General features: G+C 43.6%; 1 protein-coding gene across 2 annotated transcripts in view; it reads right to left on the reverse strand.

Annotated features, from left to right (window-relative positions):
* Window positions 1-3,939: 3,939 nt before the first annotated feature.
* The window catches only part of LOC132830882 (receptor tyrosine-protein kinase erbB-2-like), a 71,589-nt gene continuing 54,871 nt past the window's right edge, over window positions 3,940-20,657 (reverse strand). Inside the window, exons 17-27 of one of the 2 annotated variants that reach the window (XM_060848800.1) lie at window positions 16,281-16,416; window positions 14,916-15,038; window positions 13,878-13,976; window positions 12,710-12,895; window positions 10,795-10,953; window positions 10,353-10,428; window positions 9,597-9,743; window positions 7,812-7,909; window positions 7,115-7,219; window positions 6,257-6,527; window positions 3,940-6,086 (exon numbers count right to left, since the gene is read on the reverse strand). In XM_060848800.1, the coding sequence (XP_060704783.1) occupies window positions 5,755-6,086; window positions 6,257-6,527; window positions 7,115-7,219; window positions 7,812-7,909; window positions 9,597-9,743; window positions 10,353-10,428; window positions 10,795-10,953; window positions 12,710-12,895; window positions 13,878-13,976; window positions 14,916-15,038; window positions 16,281-16,416 (1,732 nt within the window). In that variant the 3' untranslated portion in view covers window positions 3,940-5,754. Of the gene's footprint in view, window positions 6,087-6,256; window positions 6,528-7,045; window positions 7,220-7,811; window positions 7,910-9,596; window positions 9,744-10,352; window positions 10,429-10,794; window positions 10,954-12,709; window positions 12,896-13,877; window positions 13,977-14,915; window positions 15,039-16,280; window positions 16,417-20,657 lie in introns of both variants that reach the window. The other variant, XM_060848799.1, reaches the window with a different exon arrangement.

The following is a 20,657-nucleotide window of genomic DNA, read 5'->3' on the forward strand; positions in this document are numbered from 1 at the left end:
GATGTGGGTGTCGGTGCGGTGCTCCTGCGGGAGGATGTGGGTGTCGGTGCGGTGCTCCTGCGGGAGGATGTGGGTGTCGGTGCGGTGCTCCTGCGGGAGGATGTGGGTGTCGGTGCGGTGCTCCTGCGGGAGGATGTGGGTGTCGGTGCGGTGCTCCTGCGGGTGGATGTGGGTGTCGGTGCGGTGCTCCTGCGGGAGGATGTGGGTGTCGGTGCGGTGCTCCTGCAGGAGGATGATGAGGGGATAGAAAGATCCATCAGGTATTTTTCCTGGAAGTTGAACGTTAATCAACATAAATATTAGACAATCAAGAAAGAGACTTTGAGCTTGGTGTTGGCATTACATTTCAGTGTTTATAATATCAGCAACGCATCCAAGACAATTGTAAAAACGGATCATAACCCATTGATATTTGTAGGGAAATTTAAGGATAAAAATGCCAGAATGTTTAGATGGAGCTTGTTGTTGCAGCCATTCAATTTAACAATTGTGTAGGTGGCAGGTTGTAAAAATGTGATTGCTGATGTGTGATCAAGACTCAAATGAGAGACAGGCGTTCAGTGTCGTGTGCGCCACGGCCTGATTCCAAATGTGTTTGTGCACATTTGCATTTGTATAGTCAGTGTAGTGTTTGTGTGTGATTTAGAGTACTAACCAATTTTTTAAAGTGGTTTTTAAGATGAAGCCATTTTCGGATATTAATGGTTCTTTTTTTTTTAAAGTGGGGGAGGTGTCATAAATATGTTCCTTTTCTCAAGGATATTGTGTCCTTGATTTTATGATTGAATCATAAAACAGTCTGGGTTGGTACAGAGATAAAAAGGGTATTGGGAGGCCTTTTAGTTTATAAATAAACAGATTAGATTTTAGGTCACAGCTTTTATGTTTTAGAAGTGACCTGTACAGTGTAATGAAAGGAGAGTGGTCAGTCCTGGAAGCTGAATTCTTGCTGTCAGTCAGTTCAGGCTGCTAGACTCACTCTCCTTCTTGTCCTTCTTACTTCAAGCTGTAAACTGTGGTTTCATTTTTACTGTGTTTAAGGGGCTTGTTTATTTGGGACCTTTGCATTTTTCTTTGGAACAACATAATTAAATCTAGTTTGGACAGACTGAGCTCTGTGGGAATTCTATATTATGTTCTTTGTGTTTCATTCTGTAATTTTGTGAATAAACTTTTGCCTGCTTTAAAATCTGGTAATCAACCTAGCTAACTTCCTCCAGGTAATTTTCACTGCAGACTTACCGAAACAAATAGCAAAGTTATGGTCTGGGCTGCCTGGTTAAGAATGTTTTGAGTAGTCTGGCCTAGTCCAGAACACCTCTATTCCAGCAAAGTTAGTGCACTTACCCCATTAATCAATCTTGTGTCTAAGACCAGTTAACCTTTTTTAGGAAATTAAGATTGGCATTAGATCCAAAGTTGCTAGAAAATGTAGCAATCCTGAGCAGTGGGAATAATTGCAAGGGAGAACCAATAAATTCATTAAGAAGGGAAAACAGAGAAAACTTGCAAGGAATATAAAGAGGAACCGCAAGAGCATCTATGAATAAATAAGAAGAATAGTGAAGACAAGTGCAGACCACTTACAATCTGAAACAGGAGAACTGTTAAAGGAAAATGAGAACAGTAATTAATTACTTTAGTTCTGTCATTCTGGATGATGCAAATAATTTCCCAGATGCATTAGGGAAGCAAGGGTCTCTTGGGAAGGAATTAAAGGACATTCTAAAACAATTGTTAGTAGAAATCAATGGAACTAAAAACTGAAAGTCTGATAATTTACATCCAAGGTCCTAAAAGAAGCGGCTATGAAAATGGTGAATGCATTGTTATTTTCCAAAATTCTATCGATTCTGGAAGCGTCCCAGCAAATTTCAGGGTGGCAAATGTTACATACTGTTTAAAAACTGAAGGAGGAAGAAAACCAAGAATTACAGACCAGTTCGACTAATAGCAGTAGTATAGTAGAGAAAATGTTGGCATCTATTATAAAAGTTGCAATAGCAGAACACCATGTAATATTATGTTTTTAAAATTAATGAGGATTTATGAAAAGGGAATCATGTTTTTTTTAAAGGATGCAATGAGTAGAATAGATGGAGAACCAAAGGATGGTGGTACTTGAATTTTCTGAAAGCTTTGAATAAGTTCCCATACAAGAGGTTACTGGAGTGGGGCACCACAGGAATCAGTGCTTGAACTCCAGTTACTTGTAACATATATCAAAGATTTGGATAAAGGAATCAACGTCATATTTCCAAGTGTTCAGATGACAAAACTTGGGAGGAGTGAATTTGGTGACATTGGAGACTTCATGGTAATTTATGCAAATTGAGTCAAGGTAAATGCATGGCAGATTAGTACAATGCGGATAAATGAGAGGCTGTCCACTTTGACAGGAAAAAAAGAAATGGCAGAGCATTTCTTAAATTGTGATAATTGGGAAATGTCACTGTACAAAAGGATCTGGATGCCCTTGTACGCTTGCATTCAGCGACCACTATACAAGTACAATGTGCAGTTAGGAATGCAAATGGTATCGTGGCCTTCATTGCAAGAGGATTTGAATCAAGAAGGGAATAAGTCTTACTAAGGCCACACCCAGGGTATTTTGGTCTCCCTACACAGAAATATATATTTGTATAGGGAGCAATGCAGCTAAGATTTAATGGGCTGATTCTTGGAATGGAAGTTTGTAGTATGAGGGATTGAATTCACAGGGCCTGTATTCATTGGAGTTTGGAAGAATGAGGGGATTTCATTGAAACATACAATTCTGATAGGCTGGACAGACTGGGTGCAAGGATGATGTTTCCACGGTCAGGGGGTATAGAACAAGGGGTCATGGTTCCAAAATACAGACTGAGATGAAGAGAAATTTCTTCATTTGGTGGTGAACCTATGGAATACTCTACCTCAGATGGCTATGGAGGCAAAGTTACTGAAGATACTTAAGTAAGAAACAGATTTCTAGTGCTACAGGTGTCAAGGATTCAGTGGAAGTATTGCATTAATATACAGGAACAGTGAAGATAATGCAAAAGTAGGCTGACTGCGCTGAATGATCTGCTGCAATTTTCTGTAATTCCAAACATACATTTGTTGGCTTTTTGAAGGAACCATATAACTGGTGCCACTTCCTTCTCTTTCCTTTAAATGTCTTCAAGCATTTATCCAATTCCCCTCTGGAAACCTTCCACAAAAGTAGCAGTAGGAGGTGGGGCAATTGAATATTTGAAGTCAGAGTAGATAGATTCTTGATGGCTGAGGGAATTGAGAATTACTGAAGGGACAGGAATATGAAATTCCCACAAATGAATCAACCATGATCTGTCTGAACAGTACAACATGGTCCTTGGGCAGAATGGCTTACCTTCAGATTGCTGAATATGGCAGCCTTTCATGCAACAAGCTGTGATGTCATTCTTTTCATGTTGCCTCTGGTGCTTTTGCAATTATCTTCAGTCTCACTGGTTATTGATCCCTCTGCCACTGCAAACAGCTTTTCTTTTTTTGACACTATCAAAGCTTTTCCTGATTTTGAACATCTCCAATAAATCTCCATCAACTTTCTCTGCTCCAAGGAGAACAAGCTGACCTTTTTCAGTCTCTCTAGTTAAGTCCCTCAATTCTGGTACCATTCCAATAAATCCCTTCTGTGCTTTCTCCTTGACCTCCAAGGTCTTGGACAACCTTCCTGGGAATGGACATAATTCCGATCAAATGCTGTGAGCAATTATGGAAGTTATAGCCATTTCCTGGTCCTTTTCCCCTAAACTTGGCTCCAGTTTGAAGGATCATTGTTCATCCCTTTTTTCTCGCTGCCTCTTCATTGCCTGGTGACCAACTGAGAGAAGGAAATGTGCAAAGTTCCAAACAGGGACACACACTGGTGTAATGAAATGCAATTTCCAAACTTGAAAACAAAGTAAGAAAACATAAAAATAGAGTGAGATTTATTTGCAGTATATAGTGTTTTACATGATCCAGGTTTAAAGAAAATGTACAATGGCTGGGGTAATTCACCACAGTAATTTCAAAGTCAGATCGTATGCTTATCAACTGATCCCGAATTGACTCCAATGAGCAATGCTATTTTGTAAAGTCTAATAAGAGCCCAGGCTTGAGGAGTCTCTGTTCGTATGTGACTATGATGTGGAGGAGCTGGTGTTGGACTGGGGTGAACAAAGTTAAAAGTCGCACAACACCAGGTTATAGTCCAACAGGTTTATTTGGAAGTACTAGCTTTCACAGCGCTTCTCTGCTACCTGATAAAGGAGCTGCAGTCCAAAAGTTAGTGCTTCCAAGAAAACCTGTTGGACTACAATCTGGTGTTGTGTGATTTTTAACTTAAATATGTGACTATTACACCCTCGCCCATGCTGAGGAATAACAAGCTCCTGTCACCTGCACTTGGTAAACCCACAGGATCAAGAATACATCCTCATCACAGCATAGCTCTAACTGCACTGGAGTCTAATTGAAGACCAGTTTACCAAACAGTAAATCATTCCAGCCTGGCCCTCCATTCAAACAAAGCAGCTCTGAGCCTGCAACGAAACAATACAGATGGCTCATGGAGTGAGGGCCACTTAGACAATTCCACCATCAGCTGTAATCAGAATAAAATCAAACCATTTCCCAGAAACAAGTAAAAGTGCTCATATTGAAACATTCACATCAAATGGATACTTCTAGAAAAAATATCTTTTACAAACATATAAAACTCTTTCCCATAATCGAATATACAAAAACTCTGATCAAATGGATTTAAAAACTCATGAATTTCAGAATTGAGTAATTTCTACATCATTCTCCAAACCAAAAGCAATTCATTTCCAACATTCTGTTGTACAAACTTTAAACTTCATATACATAAAAAAAGTTCATTCCTTTTAATGTTGTTCGGTGAATTCTCACATCTTGCCTGCTGCTTGTGATCTCTCTCAAATCCTAGTATCACCCTCCATCCCCCAGTCAGGATCAGCTCCTCACTTCCTGTCCTTTGATTCATCCAACCACGGTCCAGGGCAAAACTTATCTGTTAAATGTGATGCTGCCTATTCCCATCAGAAACAGACACCCAGTATCTCAGAAGCTCAGACCCTTCCCCACACCTATACCACAGGGGTAGCAAGGGAATGGCCAACACTCAGGGAAGAGGTTGAGAGGGTCTAACCACTGCACCTGGGGAGAGGGTGGGTGGGGGGGCAATACGCAGAAAAGGGTAGCTTAACTGAGACTCAAGCAGATCTTAGATGTGGGATCCAGTCTGGATGGCCTGAAGGATTCACAGTGAATCATCAGCATCCCTGGATCAGACTGGGATTTTTTTTTGTTAATCATGAATAGTTTTATGATTTTTTTTTAGAGTTGTAATAGAAACAGGACTCTAAGGGAACATTTCACACTCTGCCTGCTCGTTTCCAAAAGCTCTTGCTCAGTGGCCTAGGTCAGCACGGCGTTTACTGCTAGTTCATCTACACTCCATCTCGGAAGAGTTTCACCAGTTAACCTGGGCTCTTTTGTAAAATATTCCAGAACAGAAATTGTGGCACCAACAAATGTCTCACTCACCAAAGTCTGTTAACAGTAAGATTTAGTTAAGGTGCTGAGTAAAATAAGCTGCCTTTTCAACGGACGCTGTTAGACATGAGAGATGTGTCCTTCTGCTTTGAGTACGCTTAGGTTCTGATTGCAGTTCAGTCTTCTGGCAGTGAGACAGCTGATTATACCAGAAGCTGCCGGATTCCTCTACACACTGCTAGCCTCCGCCAGGCCAAGATATTCAGCGTTCTCCGCTGTTGCAACCCGGATGTATCCGTTGGGTTGTGTTAGTGACGGGGTAACAGGGCTCAGGCAAGGATTATTCCCAGAGTGTAACCTGCTCTGGAGATCAGGCGGCCAATAATCAGGATGATCAAATGGTAGGTCCTTGTTCCCAGACAGACTCTGTTGAGTCAAATATTCAGGATTTTCCACGGTGTTTCTGAACTGACTTTTTGGGATCAGGGGCCCATTCCTGGCATTACCTCGAGCCAGAGCTTGGCTGGGAGATAAGGTTTCATCTGCCTGGTTTATGTAGTCTGACAAGAAACAAAAGATGAAGATTAGAAGAAAAGTCAGGTCATGTTGGTGCCAAAGATCAGACCCAGACTTCACCAGAAGCACCCTCTGCCCTACCTCCCACATGAAGAATTAGCAATGGACTTTTCAAAGCAAGTCGGCAGGAGAAGGAACAAACATCGACATTAACCTGTTTCAGTTTGATCAGAGCCCAGTGAGATGTAACTATCCACCTCATCTTCTCCCTCGTCGGTCAGATGCACTGTGGGATCGGAGCTGTATCGCTGTGTGACATTGTCCTCTCTGGTAGGACAGCAGGGCACTCCTCTACATCCTGAATTCTCAGCTTCAGTGCAAGTGTCGACACAGGAAGCAGCTGTTTGTGAAGCACCAGACACCAGGCCAGAGGTCTGAGCAGCCTCTGACCCCTGACCTTCTACTTCTGCCACACTTGTTGCACTCTTTTTAAAAAAAAGGAAAGAAAACAAGAGGCTGTCAGATCAGGACTGGATACATTTAACCCCAAATATAATAACTTCGTCCATCTACCCGAATCTGGTCATTAGACTGACTCCTCCGTCCAAGGGCCGTTGTTCAGTAATGGATCCAGTAACTATCAGTAAGACGTTTGACTGTGAAGGTATCACTACCTAGCCTCAGCCAACACAAAGACACTAATTTCCAGTTGGACTTCCTTTTTAATGGCCACCCCACCCCCAATTGTTCTCCATGATCAGGCAGGAGTCTGAAAGGGACAGCAGACACTGCCAATTACAAATTGTTACAGCAACAATATGTGCAATACTGCTCCACAATTTGGCTTTTGTGACCTCCGAACACACAAACACCTGCTCCTGATCCAGACCTCCATTACTAAAGCCCCAGACTGGATGGCACTGGACTCTGCCAATGGAGGCAGATTTAGGTGTCTTGACCTGGTCTAAAAGGAGCTGGGTTAAACACTGTTACAAATATTTACTCTGGAAGATGACATTCTGCTCCTGTAATGGGTGCGGGGCTGAGTGGTGAAAAACCCCTGATGTGGTACCAGATACTCTTCAGCGTCGATCAGATCCTGCATGTCCTCATCTTCCAGCAGAGTGCGATAGAACTTACTGTCGGTGGGGCTCTGAAGGACCATCTGCTCATCACCCTGAAACAAGGCAATGGGAAAACCGAGATCAGCTCAGCATCTCTCAGAAGAAATCAGACTCTGTCTCGCACCCACTGAAAATGATATGGGGTAGTGGAAGTAACATGAAAGTAAGGCAATGAGGAACAGGAGGCATGACAGAGAGACTAGGAGGGAGGGAGGATGCGAATGGGGGCGAGCAGGTATAAGAGAGCGAGAACACGAGGAGGAAGAGAGAACAAGGTAGGGAGGAAGGAGAGGGAGAGAGGATGGCAGGGAAAGAGAGAACAAGGGCGGTGTGGAGGTAAGAGAGAGAACAGGATGAGGAGGGAGAGACAGAATGGTGAAGAGGAGGAAGAGAAAGAAACGGGAGTGGAGGGAGAGAATTGAAGGAGTGAGAGAGAATTTGAGGGAACGTAATGTACAGAGAGAGCGCGCGAGCGAGCACAAAATCAGGTGGACAGAAAAATACATAAGACTGAGTGAAAAAAGGAAAAAGAGAAAAATGAGAAAAATAAGAGAGAGACAGAGAGACACGGAGTGTGCAGGAGTCTGAGCAACTAACTATGCCCAACATCAGGAAGGCCCATGGAGCAGCTCCTCTGGTACTTACCTGGATTACCACATATCGGGGGGGGTCTCGGGCCATTTTAGTAAACTCTGTCACCAATTCCCGGAACTTGGGTCTACATTCCGAGTCGATCATCCAGCCTAGTAGAATAATCAGGAAAGCTATCAAAAACCGAACTCCACAGGCATACATCCTGTCATCTGGATGAATTTCAGAATTAGTGAGTGAGGATTGTAAAGTAAATAAAAACTTTCATTGATCAAGTGTCATTATTCTCTCAGAACACCCTGAAGTGTTCCAATGCCAGGTGAAGAAGTTTCTCAAGTACAACCGCTGCTTGGGAGAAGGCAGAGTTTGACAACTGTTAACCTATTTTCCTTGATTATGAGAAGATTCACATTTTCAGGATTGCAAAACTAGATGTAAAATAATTGCTTGCAGATACTTGTAGGTCACAAAGAAATTGCAAATTTGAATTTGCTGCTTCACTCGAGTCTCTTTACTCTCGGCCCCTGATTCTAATGAAGGGCAAAAATAAGTTCTCAGAAACAGCAGTTCTTCTTTTGTTCAGCACTCTACAGCGCTCAGATTCAACATCAGTTCAATAATTTCACATCATTACCACTGCCTGTATTATTTGGGATGGTATATATTTGCAATTTTGCTGTTGCTATCTACACCTTTCCCAAGCCCATCTTTTGCTTCTTGCTTTGTGTCATTAGCACCAGTTATTTGGTCTTGTGACAATACTGTGGCTCTAAACAGGTTATTTTGTCCTGGCTTTTCTTTTGAAGAAAGATTGTAAGACAGAGATGCGGAACTACCCAGCAAAGACCACTTGCATAAACACCTTATGAGACCTTGGGGTTTTTAATGAAGTAAGAATAATGGAAGTAGCCTGGGTGTGGCCAGTCTAACAGACCAGGCTTTCTAGTTTTTGTTAGTTTTAGGTTTAACTTTAGCTTTAGAGAGAAGCTATTGCAGTCTCCAAAGGGTTGGAAGCTTCAGTGAATGTCCTCTGGCAGCTACATTCTCTGAATTTTCTCTTGATGTGTTTTCCCTCCTGGTTTCGAGAATTGCATGTCAGAATGTGTCTCTGAATTTTACTTTCTTCCAAAGTGTTTATGGGATGTTACTATATTGGAACTGTCAATTAAGAACAGTTACTGTACCTACTATCCTGTTAAGTTTCCAAAAGAGTTAAGTTATTCTAAATTCCTATTTCTTTGGTTGCATTTTAACTACAGTGTTTAAATAAATTGTGTTTTGCATAACGTTGAGTAGTTTGACCAGTCACATTGCATCAGGAACAGGCACTTCACATTTGTCTTTAAAATAAGAAAAGGTTAGGGTCGAGGTTACTGCCTTAAAATATTTTGAGGGTCTGGCCCATAACAGTCTTTAAGTCTCTCCAGCCTTCCACCCAGTCACAGACTTTCCCTTTCCTCCTCACCCTGCCTCGGGACTTGATTAAGATTTGTTACGTCTCCATTTTCCAGGTCTGAGGGAAGATCATTGAACTGAAAAATGAGGGAGTAAAAACTGAAAATTTTGGAAATACTCAGTAGTTCTGAAAGCAATTTCTTCGCCCCTAGGTGGAGCCAGACCTGATGAGCATTTCCATTATTTTCACTTTTCAAGCCAAGAGTTCTTTTTGCATTAAACTACCAAATTTAAGGCACAGATGAGCACAATGCTCCTGTTTCCCAGGGTTCAGTCCAGTACCCGGGGATTTTCGACTCTGTGGAGAGCAGTCTCACTTGATATTTTTGGGCTGCATTCTCTAAGCTGGTATTCCATGTTGTGTCCAACAGATTTCTAACTCACATTTAACCATGATCATGTAGACATCAATGGTGCAGATCGGGGGCTGTGGGAGTCGCTCTCCCTTTTCCAGCAGGTCAGGGATCTCACGAGCCGGGATACCATCATATGGTTTAGCTCCAAATGTCATCAACTCCCAGACCGTTACTCCTGCAGGTAACCAAACATGTTTTACTTTATTGCACAAAGAGTGTGGCACATACAGGTAACAAGGACATTGCTGACCAGTAGCCAGCCCGTACCCACAGGAGATACTTTTCAAAACCTATCACGGAAGCCCGCAACAGTGGATAGGTGCAAATTCATTCATTTAAATGGGAAACATACCTTCCCAGCAGCCTCCTGGTCCCTGGTTCAGGAACATTCCCTATTATATGTTTGGGCCACAGTAAACTGCGGGTAACTGAAACTGCAGTAACCAGATGCATGAATTCAGGGGTTTCCCAGTATATGACTGTACTGACCATTAAACATGTATATCCTGAAGCTCCCTCGATCAGTGCATTCAGATACCCAGATGCTCTCAGTGCAGCTCCATACCTGGTGTGAGCACTTCAGACAGCCAGCTCCCTCACTAAGAGTGAACTTTACCAGATCAGCTTGTCACAACTATCACAATATTAACCCTGATGGATTCAGTTAGAAGTTCCCAGCAATCAAACTGTAGCTGAAGCTCTAAGGCACTCAACTTATCTCCTATATATGCTGATAATCAGAATATGCACTGAGAGGTCACAGTTACAGGGCTGGTTTACATACCATAACTCCAGACGTCACTTTGGTGGGTGAATTTTCGGTGCAAAATGGACTCCAATGCCATCCATTTAATTGGAACCTAAGAAAACAACAGACAAGATGAATCATTTTACATTCTGTGAACCCAAAAACATCGATTCTCACTGGCAAGCAGCATGAAACAGTCTACGGTCCTGATCACTGCAAACCCAAACATATCAGCTGCAAAAAGAAATTAATTTACAGACAATGAAGAACATTCAGGTACACACTGAGCCAGGACAACTCAAGAAAACAAAGGGAATAAAGGCTGAGGTGGAAATTCTCGGGGTCTGCATGGCTTCCCTCATTAGCTCTCGAATTTCGGTAATTCAGATTAATCACTCCATACAGGGAAGACTTTCTCAAACGGTACAGTCTGAATTGAGGTTGTTCTACTGTGAAACTGCCAATAGGCAGCGTTTACCTTCCCGCCATCTGCATGATATTCTGTCTCATCAATGTCCAGCAGCCTAGCAAGCCCAAAGTCTGTGATCTTCACATGGTTTGAACTTTTCACAAGGACATTCCTTGCAGCAAGATCACGATGGACCAATCGAACGTGATCTTCCAGATAGTTCATTCCCTGAGTGAAAGAGAACATCAGTGAGTGCAACTCCAGCCCCTTAACTCACCTTTAACTTTATACCACAACTAAGATTTCTCAGTTTTTAAGATAAAAAGCAGATAATGGCATATCCTACCCAGTGTATCCTACAAAGTCTTCTCAAAAGACTTTTGAGCGGCACGGTGGCACAGCGGTTAGCACTTCTGCCTCACAGCGCCTGAGACCCGGGTTCAACTCCCGCCTCAGGCGACTGTGTGGAGTTTGCACATTCTCTCCGTGTCTGCGTGGGTTTCCTCCGGGTGCTCCGGTTTCCTCCCACAGTCCATAGATGTGCGGGTCAGGTGAATTGGCCATGCTAAATTGCCCGTAGTGTTAGGTGTAGGGTGAATGTAGGAGTATGGGTGGGTTGCGGGTCGCTGTGGACTTGTTGGGCCGAAGGGCCTGTTTCCACACTGTAAGTAATCTAATCTAATCTAATCTAAAAAAAATCTAGACTTGCACTAAACTTTGGACAATCGTCTTGTACATCAGCCAACCTATCGCCTATCACCAAATCATAACTTAAAGCCAATTACACCATTTGTGGTACGTTTAGCCCCACTGACAGGAGACACAGCAAAGGTGACAGCATAAAGGTATACAGTCAAGAGAATATGACCCTGGGAATCCTCACCATTGATTCTGGATCCATGGATCCCATGAATTGTCTGTGGTATCATATCAAACAGGGGCAATGACACCTCTTGTTGTTTACTAACAATCATTGACACGCTTAGCTGATCAGTCAGTCTCCAGGCTGAACACAACTCAGAAGAAGCAAGGAGGGTAGCGAGAATGTACTCTGTGTGGGCAACTTCAATGTCCATCACTATCTCAGTACTACCACATCCAAATGTGCTAGCTGAGTCCTAAAAGATGTAGCTGCTAGAACTGGGTGCTATTCTACATCACTTTTACCAGAAGCAATACCAAGCATACCTAAAATGAGCTGTCAACCTTAGTGAAACTACAACACAGCAGTACATACGTGTTAAACAGCTGGAATAGCATGCTACAGTCAGAGCTAAATGATCCCAGAACTGATGGATCAGATCAAAGCTCTGCAGTCCAGTCACATCCAGTTATGAACAATTAAACAACTAACTGGAGAAGGGTCAAAAAATATCCTCATCTTTAATGGTGACGGGGGCCAACACATTAGTGCAAATGACAAGGCTGAAGCTATTATAACAACCTTCAGCCAAAAGTGCTAAGTAAATGATTCTTCTTGACCTCCTTCTGAGATCTCCAACATCAGAGATGCCAGTGTTCAGGCAACTTGATTCACTACACTATCAATAACATGTTGAAGGCACTAAATACAGCAAAGGTTTAGATTAGATTCCATACAGTATGGAAACAGGCCCTTCAGCCCAACGAGTCCACACCGACCATCCGAAGAGTAACCCACCCATACCCATTCCCCATATTTACCCCTGACTAATGCACTGAACACTATGGGCAATTAAGCATGGCCAATTCACCCCCCCCCCCCCCGCACATCTTTGGATTGAGGGAGGAAACCGGAGCACCTGGAGGAAACCTACAGAGACGAGGGCAGAATGTGACAGTCGCCCAAGCTGGGAAATCAAACCTAGGTTCCAGGCACTGTGAGGCGGCAGTGTTAACCACTGAGCCACCATGCCACCTGACAACATTATGGCTACAGTGCTGAAGATTCCTGCTCCACACGAGCAGTGTCATGAGTCCAGCTCAGACCTCTCTGATGACATACCTTTGCGATCTGCACACACCAGTTGAGGAGATGCTGAGATCCAATTCGGTCCTTGTTTTCTCGGACATAATCCAGTAGGGATCCAAATGGCATCAGCTGTGTTACCAGCTGAACAGTAGATGTCAGGCAGATTCCAAGCAGACGACAGACGTAAGGGCTACTCACTCCCGCCATTATGTATGCCTCCTACAATACACAAAAATACCTCAGTAGTCTGTGCCAATCAGCACTATCTGAAACTTCGCTATAACAAGTACTTCTGATTCTGAGTTGTGGGAATTGGCAAAATTTCATCCTCACCTTCAGAATGAAACATTAGGAATCAAAGCACCTTTCTATCTTTGAATTCAGTGTTGATTGAACTCAAGAAAGATACAGAAGTTATAATATTTCAGCTGCTTCACCAAGGAGATTGTAGATTGCGAGCACTAAAGAGTCTGGGATTTAAAGGGCGTTGAATGTAGAATGAAATCATCCGCAGGAAAGTGGATGTTAACTGAGGAAGGTGGTTGATTTGGAGAGGGAACAGAGTTGGAGCACACAGCCCTCAGAACTCATATTGATGGGAGGGCACTCACAAACTACTGACCCAATGGACCAATGAGACAGGAGATGTGGGAGCCTTGAACAGAGCTTTGCTGGGAGGCCACATGATGAGAATGTGCTTGGAAGTATAAGGTTCCAGAACCTGTCAAAGTCTTAGGAGAAATTCAGAGCAAAAAGAAGTTTTATCAAAATGCTAAAGCACTGATTTGCAGAGATTTGTCAAGAGGTTCGAATTTCACTGGAATCAATTATGCTGGAAACTAATCCACTAAATGTTGATTGGGCAGAACTGTTAAGGTGAAAATAACTGGAGAAATCAAAATCCACCGCAGTAATTTCAGAAATTGTCAATGGAGGACAGAGAGGGCTGGAGTTAGCAGTATGTGGGAATCATCATCTGTTAATGAACGTGGGAAAATGGAATGGGAGTTTAGTTATTTCTGGTGGCCTGCCCTGATTCCATTTCAAACTGTGAGGGGAACCTATTGCACCAGAATCTAGGTAATCTGCATCACTATAATGCTCTTGATTAGTTATAAGGGTAACGAATGGCTATATTCCTGTGGCATTTACTAAACCAATTGTTTGAATCGCTGGCTGATATTTAACTTGTTATACTTACATCCAGGATATCTTTGTTAGCTTTTGGAGACGTTCCCTCTCTTAAAACCTTAATAGCAACAGGAATCTTCACATCTTCATCCTCCGGCATCCAGACTCCCTGTATTCAGGAAAATAGACATTTAAGGCCATCAGTTGAAGTCTCTTAGCAAACTTACCCAGAACAGACTGACAAAGTAATAGGTGAAAGTGAGGGCTGAAGATGCTGGAGATCAGAGATGAAAATGTGTTGCTAGAAAAGCGCAGCAGGTCAGGCCGCATCCAAGGAGCAGGATAATCGACGTTTCGGGCATGAGCCCTTCATCAGGAATGAGGAGAGTGTGCCAAGCAGGCTAAGATAAAAGGTAGGGAGGAGGGACTTGGGGGAGGGGCATTGGAAATGCGATAGGTGGAAGGAGGTCAAGGTGAGGGTGATAGGCCAGATTGGGGGTGGGGGCGGAGAGATCAGGAAGAAGATTGCAGGTTAGGAAGGCGGTGCTGAGTTCGAGGGATTTGACTGAGACAAGGTGAGGGGAGGGGAAATGAGGAAACTGCTCTTTGGATGTTGCCTAACCTGCTGCGCTTTTCCAGCAACACATTTCCAGCTACAAAGTAATAGGTGTAAATCATTCATAAATGTTGCTTCTGCCACATCCTGTCAAGTCACAGATTGCACCAGCTAATCACTGGCTGGGTAAACATACATAAAATTATTTGAGATAAATTCTGGAGCTGAGGAGTGGCTCCACAGTGAGTGTGACGTAGGGAAGCTTCCTAAATTCTCCAGCAGCACCGAAATGTGGAACCAGCTCGAAACTTAACTGAAACGTAAACCGATGAATCAGTTTGTGAAATGTGGCAAGTTGTATTTCCAGCTTCCACAGTTCAGCGATTGTGACCATTCAATTCAACAATCCAGACTGGACCTGAGGACTGTTACCTGACTGACACCTGGCTTCAAACCAGTCACACAGTTAAATAATGGATGGAAAGAAGGAATAAGTTGAAGAAATGATCAGAATTCCTCCAGGTTCCAATCCACAAGGGTCTCTTTACTCACCTTGTAAACTGTCCCAAAGGCACCAGATCCCAAAATTTTAACTTTCTTCATTTCAGTTTCCTTCAGGATTCGGATATGGGCCTGATTTGGAACAACTCCACTTGGGGTCAGTGGTTCAACCAGCTGAAAAACAAATGATCAGACAACAATTTAGACTGGGGATTCACAGGGCACCTTGGAACTTCTTACACTTCTGACCTGGAAAACCACTTCAAATTCAATACAGAACTGAATTAAAAGAGTGAGAACTAAAATTTGAATCTATTCTGGGAAGAATTTATTTTCTTTAGTCTGATCAAAATTGAAATGACATTCAAGGTAGGATGCAAAGTCAGTGGTTGGTAGTTATTTATCAGGTGAGTTACAGTGCCACTGCACCACTGGTTAAATCTCAGTCCTACCCACATAGTGAGACCGTGTACCATGACAGAATATGATGTGGAATTGAGTCTGCACATTCATAGCTGAAAAATGTGTTGCTGGAAAAGCGCTGCAGGTCAGGCAGCATCCAAGGAGCAGGAGAGTCGACGTTTCGGGCATAAGCCCTTCTTCAGGAATGAGGAGAGTGTGCCAAGCAGGCTAAGATAAAAGGTAGGGAGCAGGGACTTGGGGGAGGGGCGTTGGGAATGCGATAGGTGGAAGGAGGTTAAAATGAGGGTGATAGGCCGGAGTGGGGGTGGGGGCGGAGAGGTTGGGAAGAAGATTGCAGGTCAAGAAGGTGGTGCTTGGCACACCCTCCTCATTCCTGAAGAAGGGCTTATGCCTGAAACGTCGATTCTCCTACTCCTTGGATGCTGCCTGACCTACTGCGCTTTTCCAGCAACAAATTTTTCAGCTCTGATCTCCAGCATCTGCAGTCCTCACTTTCTCCTCTGCACATTCATACACCCCTTTTCTGGGTGCTTCACTGTGTGTTTTCACTATGGTTGCATAAATTGATAGCTGCAGTTTTTATGGAGGCTCAGGACTTCAATTCCAGTCTTTTCTGTGAAAGGAGGCAGCAATGGCTCAGTGGTAGCACTTTCATCAGTCAGGAACTAATGTCCCAACTCTTCAGCTCTCAACCAAGATTCTCAGCGTGGTATTTGGCATGCTGCGCTGTCTGAAGTGTTTTTTTTTGAGCAAGTGGGATGGGAAGGGATGGGATGGAATGTGAAGAGGGTGTTATTTGAATATCTCATGAGTAAGGAAAATTGACCACTCGTGCTTCATCTGGGAGATGCCTGTGAACAGTCAAGGTGAGTCACTGAGTCAACCACTGTACCTGACATTACCATGGCCCTTCTCCAGCTGATGGTGCTTCATGGCGAATTGCAACAATTTCCCACAAGGAGATAAGACCTAGTTTGCTATGTTAACACTCACCTCTCTTTCCAGGAGTCTCAGCATTGTGTGTTTCCGCTTCAGTCGTTTTTTGCGTTTGAACCAGATAACAAGAAGAATCATAAGGACTACAAAGAGTAGTGCTCCCACTATTCCTGCCACCACTGAGGTCACCTGGCTACACAGAAGAGAATCAGGGAGATTAGTTAAACAGAAACATCACATTTCAAGGACTAAGGACCAATCTTCACTAAAGTAGGTCCCATGATGTTAAGGAGCTCAGCAATTAAAATCTCTCATCAGAACTCCTGATATTGGTCAGACATCTTAGTAACAAAGGGAGTCCCTGTATGGCTCTGAGACACAGCAAAAATGCTCTTATCAAGAATGCAACCTCTCAAATCTGGAATGTTCTTATTACTGCAACCTCTCAAATCCAAAATGCTCAGGACCAAAGCATTCCTGAATTTCAGAGTAACATTAGAATGCTTAAACAGATATCAAATATGCATCTGAGACATTCAAAATATTATAAATCAATCATAAATTATTTCATTATCCAAAACAGTCATGAAACATTATAAAACACCCAATATGTTACAAAGAAGTTGAAGGGGGCATATGACGATAACTCTGACAGATTCCACAGACTGAATCAGTCAGCAGAAGATTTTCAGAGACTTACGACTGTTTTATTATTAAACTATATTGTGCAGTACAAGTACCAGGTTCACTCTTCCCTTCTAAACCCTTCACCTTTTCAGAAGTTAACTCCTGCCCTGGGGAACATTCTAGTCCATTTTTTTAAAACTCAATCTGTTCAAACATGTTATGAGACATCTCTGGAACAGATGGGACCTGAACCCAGGCCTCTGGACCTAAAAGATCCAAGCATACTAGCTCAAGTACAAAGTCAACTAAGTACGATCTTGGTCTCTACTGACTCAAACTATTGCAGTTTATCCTCAAACATTGCTGTGATTGTGGGTAGGTTTGCCAAACTGTGAAGTTGATTTGCAGATGTTTTGTCTCCGGTCTATGTGACATCTTCAGTGTTTTGGAGTGTCCTGTGAAGTGCTATGATACTGTCTCTTCTGAAATTTATTAGGTCCTGTTTCTGCTACTTTCAGTTGCCGGTTCCAGTTGTTTGTTGTGTTGGCCGGTATATTGGGTCTTGGTCAGTGTGTTCGTTGATCAAGTCTGTGGATGAGTGCCATGCCTCTAGAAATTCTCTGGCTGTCCTCGGTTTAGCTTGCCCTACAATTGCTGTGCTGTCCCAGTCAAATATAGCTACCAGGGATAGCTGGTGTTCATGGATGCAGATTGCTAGTTGTCTTTGTACAATAAAGTGTTTTGTGCAGTATGTGTGTGGAATTGTGTAAATTATGTTTGTCTTGCACATGATGGGTAAGAGTATTTTGTCCTGGTCAGTTGTTGTCTGAGCATGCTTGTTGGTTTATGGGCTGTCATGAATCCCAGTGGGCGGTGAAGTCTAGCTGTCAATTCCGAGACAATTTTTATATAGAGTGGTTAGTGTGTCTGGTCATGGCATGCCATCATCACATTGTTTGTCTGTTAGGCATCTGCGGACAAAATTGCAGAGATATCCGTTCTCGGTGAAGACTTTGTAGAGGTGTTGTTCTTCTCTTCACAGGTCAGGAGCGTTGCAGTGCATTGTAGCCTTTTTAAACAAGGTCCTAATGCGGCTTGTTTTGTGTATGTTTGGGTAGTTGCTTTTGCAGTTCAGGATCTGGTCCATGCGTGTACCTTTGCTGTACTCTCATGGTGCATTCACTGTTCTTTTTACCATCACATCCAGGAATGGGAGTTGATTGTTGGTTCCCTCATAGGAGAGGCCCTTCAGCCCTCGATGTTGTGCCACCCTATGAAACCAATCTGAAGCCCATCTAACCTACACTATTCCATTCTCGTCCATATGCCTATCCAATGACCACTTAAATGCCCTTAAAGTTGGTGAGTCTCCTACTGTTGCAGGCAGTGTGTTTCACACCCCTACTACCCTCTGAGTAAAGGAACTACCTCTGACATCTGTCCTATATCTATCATTCCTCAATTTGAAGCTATGCCCCCTCGTGCTAGCCTTCACCATCCTAGGAAAAAGGTTCTTACTGTCCACTGATCTAACCCTCTGATTACCTTGTATGTCTCAAGTAAGTCACCTCTCAACCTTCTTCTCTCTAACAAAAACAGCCTCAAGTCCTTCCTTCATCAGATCTTCCCTGCATACCAGGCAACATCATTGTAAATCTCCTCTGCATCCTTTCCAAAGCTTCCACATCCTTCCTATAATGTGGTGACCAGAACTGCATGCAATCCTCATCTCTGGTAAATCTGACACCTGTGAAAATGGTGTTGATAATCCAATGTGTTTTCTCAATTGCTGTTCATTTAATAATTACAAAAGTGTCATCCACGTATTGGATTCAGAATGTGGATCAGATTTGTGGTAGGGCTGTTTGTTCCAGTCATTGCATCAATGCTTCTGCTATAAGCCCGGAGATGGATAAGCCCATAGGTCTCTCATTGATTTGTTCATATATTTGGTTGTTGAATGTGAAATGTATTGTCAAGCACATATTTAGTTTGAGTACGCAGTCCTTGTTGATAGGTTCCCCGTCATGTCATCTGTTCTGTTTGTCCAGGAGGTTGACTATTGCCTCTCTGGCTAGAGTTTTATCAGATGGATACAGAGCCATTTGGAGACAGAGCTGACTCAAAGGTAGAAGCCAGAGGGTGGTGGTGGAGGATTCCTGACTGGAGGTCTGTGACTAGTGGTATGTCACAAGGATCAGTCCTGGGTCCACTGCTTTTGATCATTTATATAAATAATTTGGATGTGAACACAGGAAATATAGTTAATAAGTTTGCAGATGACACCAAAATTGGAGGTGCAGTGGACAGCAAGTGTTACTTTAGAGTACAATGGGATCTTGATCAGATGGGCCAATGGACTGAGGAGTGGCAGATGGAGTTTAATTTAGATGAATGAGGTGCTGCATTTTGGGAAAGCAAATCAGAACATGGCTTATACACTTAATGGTAAGGTCCTGGGGAGTGTTGCTGAACAAAGAGACCTTGGAGTGCAGGTTCACAGCTCCTTGAAAGTGGAGTCGCAGGTAGATAGGATAGTTTGGCATGCTTTCCTTTATTGGTCAGAGCATTGAGTACAGGAGTTGGGAGGTCATATTGCGGCTGTACAGGACATTGGTTAGGCCACTTTTGGAATATTGCGTGCAATTCTGGTCTCCCTTCTATCGGAAGGATGTTATGAAATTTGAAAGGGTTCAGAAAAGATTTACAAGGGTGTTGCCAGGGTTGGCAGATTTGGACTATAGGGAGAGCCTGAACAGGCTGGGACTGTTTTCTGTGGAACATCGGAGGCTGAGGGGTGACCTTATAGAGGTTTATACAATCAGGAGGGGAATGGACAGGATAAATAGACAAGGTCTTTTTCCTGGGGTGTGGGAGTCCAGAACTAGAGGGCATAGGTTTAGGGTTAGAGGGACAACAAGGTGTGGGGTCATGCACCCTCTGTAGGTAGGTGTCAGGATCTGCAAGTAGTTTCTCTGCTTTCTGAATACATTCAGTCTTGTCCATTATAATCATCATTCTGCCCTTGTCCGCTGGTACTATGATTACATCCTCGAGTAAAAAATGAGGTCTGCAGATGCTGGAGATCACAGCTGCAAATGTGTTGCTGGTCAAAGCACAGCAGGCCAGGCAGCATCTCAGGAATAGAGAATTCGACGTTTCGAGCATAAGCCCTTCATCAGGAATAAGAGAGAGAGAGCCAAGCAGGCTAAGATAAAACGTAGGGAGGAGGGACTAGGGGGAGGGGCGATGGAGGTGGGATAGGTGGAAGGAGGTCAAGGTGAGGGTGATAGGCCGGAGTGGGGTGGGGGCGGAGAGGTCAGGAAGAGGATTGCAGGTTAGGAGGGCAGTGCTGAGTTGAGGGAACCGACTGAGACAAGGTGGGGGGAGGGGAAATGAGGAAGCTGGAGAAATCTGAATTCATACCTTGTGGTTGGAGGGTTCCCAGGCGGAAGATGAGGCGCTCCTCCTCCAGCCGTCGTGTAGTTGTGTTCTGCCGGTGGAGGAGTCCAAGGACCTGCATGTCCTCGGTGGAGTGGGAGGGAGAGTTAAAGTGTTGAGCCACGGGGTGATTGGGTTGGTTGGTTCGGGCGGCCCGGAGGTGTTCTCTGAAGCGTTCCGCAAGTAAGCGGCCTGTCTCACCAATATAGAGGAGGCCACATCGGGTGCAGCGGATGCAATAGATGATGTGTGTGGAGGTACAGGTGAACTTGTGGCGGATATGGAAGGATCCCTTGGGGCCTTGGAGGGAAGTGAGTGTGGAGGTGTGGGCGCAAGTTTTACATTTCCTGCGGTTGCAGGGGAAGG

Source organism: Hemiscyllium ocellatum, chromosome 32 (assembly GCF_020745735.1).
Source record: "Hemiscyllium ocellatum isolate sHemOce1 chromosome 32, sHemOce1.pat.X.cur, whole genome shotgun sequence".
In the NCBI taxonomy this organism is placed as follows: domain Eukaryota; kingdom Metazoa; phylum Chordata; class Chondrichthyes; order Orectolobiformes; family Hemiscylliidae; genus Hemiscyllium; species Hemiscyllium ocellatum.